The sequence below is a fragment of the Montipora foliosa genome, chromosome 3 (genome assembly GCF_036669935.1).
Source record: "Montipora foliosa isolate CH-2021 chromosome 3, ASM3666993v2, whole genome shotgun sequence".
NCBI classification, from domain to species: domain Eukaryota; kingdom Metazoa; phylum Cnidaria; class Anthozoa; order Scleractinia; family Acroporidae; genus Montipora; species Montipora foliosa.
In genome coordinates this window covers 8,193,990-8,199,790 of record NC_090871.1, presented here as the reverse complement: position 1 = coordinate 8,199,790, position 5,801 = coordinate 8,193,990, and the positions used below count along the sequence as shown (strand labels likewise).

Genomic DNA, 5,801 nt, shown 5'->3' with positions numbered 1-5,801 from the left:
TGGGCAATCCATACTTCATAACACGGCTCTTTACATTGTGGGTGTGTCGATCGGTTGATTGCATGCAAAAGCGAATATTTAAATACGTTACGTTTTTTTTATATAAATAGACTAACTCGTCGCCAGGTCCTTTGCGACTTTATTTTGGCGCTCAAACGGAAGTTCTACTGCACTAGCGCAAATCACTCCGCCCGAGTGCGGAAATTAAGAGCTTAGCTCTAATTGAGCAACCATTTTAAGACTGAAATAATCATGCGAGTGTTCATTGTTCTTGAATTGATTTAAACTAGAGTAGTCCTGCATTGAGCTCTTCCTTTGTCGCAATTAAACACAGTTTGTGAATTGGTCTGTCGTACTCCCCATCTCTTGTCTTGATTCTCACTTTTCGAACAAGGCCATCGTTTCCAGGATAGGTGCCTGCAATACGCGCCATTTTCCATTCACATCTTTTGTGTTTGGGATCCAGCTCCAATACAAGATCACCGGTCTGGATATTGTCTCGCACGCGAAACCACTTGTTTCTTGGTAACAAGTTTGGAGCGAAATACTTCATCCAACTCCTCCAGAAATCAGCAACTCTGTTTTGGGTACTCCTGAGTAACTGTCGCGGATTGATTCTTTCTTCTGGTTCTGGTTGTGGCAGTGGATTGTATTGGCCTAGCAGTAGGTCGTTTGGAGTGATCGGTGGGGCCTCCCAGATATCGTCGGAACTGGGGTACAGCGGTCGTCCGTTGACCATGTAGGTGATTTCTGACAGAAATGTTCTCCATTGTTCCTCGGAGTAGGCTTGGTTCTTGCAAGTGGCGTTAAGTGCTTGTCTGACTGACTTAATTAGGGTCTCAACAATTCCGTTTTGGTGACTCGCATGTGGTGTATTCCATTCCCATCTGAACTCGCAGCCAAATTTATCAGAGAGGACACTCTTTATCCCAGGAATATCCCAGTTCTGTGTGGTTTCCTTCAGGTAACCTTGGGCACCAACGAAGTTTGTTCCACGGTCTGACCAGCAAACATTAGGGTATCCGCGTAAGCAGGCAAATCGACGAAAGGCCATTAAGAATGCGTCTGAGGTTTTATCGGTGACCAGCTCTAGGTGGATCGCACGTGAAGTCATGCAAGTGAAGATGATCACTTGTGCCTCTTTCAGGGTTTTGCGACCGAGTTTAATCTGTACTGGTCCGAACATGTCCATAGCAGTGTTCGAGAATGCAGGGAAGCCAGCTGCTACTCTTAGATTTGGGATCTGTCCCAAGAGCTGGTTGAGGGGCCTTTTCCGTAGTTTTCTGCATGTGACACATTTTGAGGTGACGGTCTTAGCCATTCTGCGGAGTCCAATAATCCAAAATCTTTTTCTGGCCTCGTGAATTAAACTCTTATAGCCACAATGCCCACGTCGTTCGTGGAGGTCACGCAGAAGCAAGATCACAAAAGGGTGGTCTTGTGGTAACATAATAGGCTTTCTCAACTCTTCCGGGAGACATCTGATATCTTCAAGTCGACCATGCGCACGAAGAAGGCCATCTTCACCCTTCTTTGCAACTAGTTTCTTATCCAAACTGTCTTCGTCGACGTGAAATTGACTCCACTTCAGAAGCTGGGTTTCGGCAGACTTCAGTTCCTGAACTGAAATGGGCCCTGACTTCGGGTTCATTTTCCGTGCGTTGTGAATAAAGCGACGAACGTAGGCAAGAGTTCTTCTTATCTTGGAGTACGTAGAACATGTTTTCAGCAAATGTAAAAGGATAGGATTTTCTTCAGATTCATGCTGATCTAGTTCAGGACATACTTCTGCGGCGGCAGTGCGGTGTTTACCGGCTTTCTTCTCTTTCTGAAACGTTTTCTTCTCTTTTAAAGCTTCAAGGTCGTCCACATTAGTGTTAACTTGGGTGTGATCTTGAAAGTTGGGCCACTTTTCTTCTGGCAACTCTAGGAAGGATGGTCCCTCTGCCCACTTCATGAGATGATTAAGATGGATTCCTCTCGTCAGAGCATCTGCAGGGTTGTTGTTAGACTTGATGTAATGAAATTGGTCTGCCCCAATGGTCTCTTGAATTTCAGCCACTCTGGCAGATACAAAGGGCCTGAATTCCCGTGGTGGGGTTCTGATCCAGGACAAAACAGTTGATGAATCGATCCAGAAGAATCGTTCCCAGTCCTGCGCTTTTGTGAATTCCAATGCTTTTACACATGTGATGTACATGCGTGCGAGTGATAAACAGCCCAACAGTTCTAATCTCGGGATGCTTTTCTTCTTCAGTGGTGCTACGAAAGCCTTTATCATGACTGGAACACAACGATAGTTTCCGCCAGCAAGTTTCCACCGTAGGAAGATGACTGCACCATAAGCCTGCTCACCACCATCGGAGAATCCGTGAATTTGAGGCACGCCCACTGCATTGCTTGGTTTTAGCTTGCGGTCAAAGTGAAATGACAGGAGATCATTTATGGACTGGACATTTTCTAACCATGTTTGCTGAATACTCTCGGGAAGGATGTCGTCCCAGCTGTAACCCGAACTCCATAATCCTTGCAAGTCAATTCTGAACTTGATAGTAACGGGTGACACAAGTCCGATAGGATCCCAGAGTTGAGCGAGAAACTTCAGACAGCTTCTTTTGGAGAAGCCTTCCAGTAAGCCAACCACGTTTTCTTTCTTGAAGGTAAACTTGTCTTCTTCTTTATCCCATTTGTGGCCAAGCAGATCTGTAAATCTCTCACCATTAGACTGGTCAATTTCTGAGCGGTTGGAATGCCACGCCTTAATTTGAAACTGGCCTTTTCCAAGGACGGTGTCAATTTCTTTGATTATTCTCTTGGCTTTTGTCGAGTTGCTTTTGGATCCCGCGATATCGTCCACGTACGCGTGATCTTGAAGTTCTTGGGCTGCGTCTGGAAATTCGACTTGTGAGACTTTAGCTAAGTAATTGATGGCGTTCGAGGCAATGTCTGGTGCTGGCTTGTCGCCAAAATTTAATCTGAGCCACTGGAAGACTGAGGGCGTTTCAGTTTTGTCGCTTCTCCACAAGAATCTGTGAAAGACTTGGTCATCAGGGTGCACTAGTACTTGATTAAACATTTTCCGGATATCACCCGAGTAAGCCACTTCGTTCCATCGCCAGGCCATAAGCACATTGGGAAGACTGTTAGTGTAATTAGGTCCTTTCTCGAGGTGATCGTTCAGGGAAAGACCGTCGTGACCTTTTGAAGACGCATCGAAAACAAGGCGAACCTTAGTAGTTCTCTCTGGTGTGAAAACTGCTTGCAAGGGCATATACCATTCGGGTTGACTGTGATCAACTTCTTCTGTAGGAATTTTAATTACGAATTCTTGTTCCAACAGCTTTTGTACCTCGTCATTTACGATTGCGAAGCATTCTTTTCTTTGGAACGACTTCTCGGCAGACTGCATTCTTTTAAAGGCAATGTCATAATTGCTGCGTTTGGGGGGTCCATTCTCATTCCAAGGCATTCTTACTTGGATTCTTCCATCTACCAATGTAGTTGAATCAGACAGGGATTTGACGAACTTGTTTTCTCGTAGCACGTTCTCACTACAAGTACACAGTTCCGTTGGTTTAACTCCCAGCGTGTCCTGATAAAGTAGTTTCTTAATGTCGTCCTCAAAGCTCAATGTTCCGACTTCAACGGACTGTATCCTGGAACTGTTAACTTGTCCTAAAACGTACCAACCAAAGCAGTTACGTTTGGCAATCGGCTCTCCTGGTTCCCCAGACAAGGTATGAATGTCGACAAAGGCATCGACGAAATCTGTACCGATTAGAAGATCTATTGTTCCACCAGATAGATGCAGTTTGTTCGCAACTGGTTTGAGATGAGAGAAGTGTTCAATAGCTCCCTTTGAGATTGTCTTCGCGGCACTGCAAGGTCTCTTTATCGTGTATACTTCCAGGGTCTTTGTGATATCCTCTTCTGTACTCGAGGCAACAGTGATCTCGATGATTTCCGAAGTTTCAGACCTCTTCTCTCCACCTGCTAGATTCATAGTAAGATGGGTGGCTGTCCCTGCTATTCCCAGTCGTTCGGCTGCATTCTTAGATAGCAGACTTGTGTTTGATCCAGAATCTATCATCGCAAGCATTTCAACAAGCGTTCCACCTGAGTCCATAACCTTCACCTTTTGGACAGGACATAAACCAGTGATAAGCTTGACATCTTCCTTGTGGTCAGCGGCACAGTTGGTATTGCCTTCTGCAGGAACATCTTGCATTCGGAAAGGCACTGCGTTCGAGCTTAGATTCGAATTGATCGTCTCGTTGTGAAGAGTGCGGTGATGGTTCCTTTTGCATTTATCGCAAGTAGTACCGTCTGGTTTCTTACAGTCGTTCGTGTGATGTGATCTGAGACATTTGCGACATCTTTTGCTCTGTTTGACTACGTCCCATCTTTGATTTACCGTTGAACTTTGATACAGCGGACAGGCAGCTAAATGGTGTTTCCACGCACAACCGAGTGGGCACGCTTCTTGATCGGGAGTTCTATCATTACTAGCAGCGTGGTTCTCTGTTCTTCTAAAGGTTGGTCCTCGGTGGGTACGTTCCTTTTCATCGGCGTTGTCACTGTCTGGTTTGCCTCTGGAGCGAAGGGTTGCCTCTTGATGTAACCAGGTTACAAGGTTTGACACATTTTCTTCCTTTCCCGCTCTCTTCATCTCCCTACCAAAGTTTGTATTGTCTCTTGGATCGAGTTTTGATAAAAGCTGAGACATGAAGAACGGAGCTTCTGACGCCTCCAACACGGTGCAGCCATTGTTTTCCATATCATTGACAAATACAGAAATCGTCGTCGCGTAACGCGTGAGTGACTTGGAGTCTCGCTTAACATGTTTGAGATTATTCATTTCAGCTAACAGTTCGTCCATAAGTTTTCGCTCATTTGCGAATTCAGTCTCGAGAATTTCCCAGGCTTGGTTAATGTCTTTACAGGTCTTAACTTGATCTGTCCAGAAGAAGCCTTTAGGCATCGCTTTTCGGAATCTTTGAAGTTGCTCGTCCTTGTCTTGTCCATATTTTTCCATACAGTGTCTAAACTCCCTTTTCCACGTTTGATACGTTCTTCGACTTCCGTCCCAGTTCGGAACTGTCAAGCGCTCTAGGCTGCTAGGTTTCGATCCTATCGCAACGGCCATTTTCTCAATTGCAGAGGTCATCGTTTTCAAGGTTTCTGTGTGGTCAGGACCCTTCGGAAGAGCATTTTCGCTTTGATATGATGCGTATTTCAAAGTAATTTGGAGAAAATCAGCTTTGACTTTGTCCCCGAGTTTTCTGTTCGTTAACAACAATTCATCTTCTGATGAAGCGCCTTCTTCAATTAACTTATCTAAAATTGCCTCTTGCTGCTTTTTAACAGATCTGTACTTCGATTCCACTAAATTGAACACTGCTTCGAGTCTTTCGAGTCCCGGTTTTACTGCAAAGATCGCTTCAAATTCTTCCATTAACTCATTAAGAATTCCAGCGGCATTGTTCATTTTTCCCGTGAGGGTTTTTACATCAACTTTCGGCGGCATTGCGAAATGAAGGTGTAAATTGAAGTATTTTCTAGAACGGTCAGTCGCTCGCTTTATGGCAGTCGGTTGTTCTGGAAAATGATGCGTTTCTTTCGTGAATTTAAATGACTGTAATGATTCCAAGATCGGTCGGTCGCTTGTTTCGCTGTCAGTTGTTCTTGGAAACGGGTCGTTTTGCCACGACGCTGTCCTTCGGGATCTTGCAGTTGATAATGTAACCTTCGATGAACAGAATTTTTGACTGATTCACGCCTACGTAGCGAAGCGTTACTTA

At 44.9% G+C, this 5,801-nt stretch overlaps 1 protein-coding gene across 1 annotated transcript; it reads right to left on the bottom strand.

Annotated features, from left to right (window-relative positions):
* Positions 1-286: 286 nt before the first annotated feature.
* On the bottom strand, positions 287-5,527 carry LOC137995225 (uncharacterized). Its single transcript, XM_068840797.1, has one exon. The coding sequence runs from the start codon at positions 5,525-5,527 to the stop codon at positions 287-289; it is 5,241 nt and encodes a 1,746-aa protein (XP_068696898.1).
* Between the last annotated feature and the right edge of the window lie 274 nt (positions 5,528-5,801).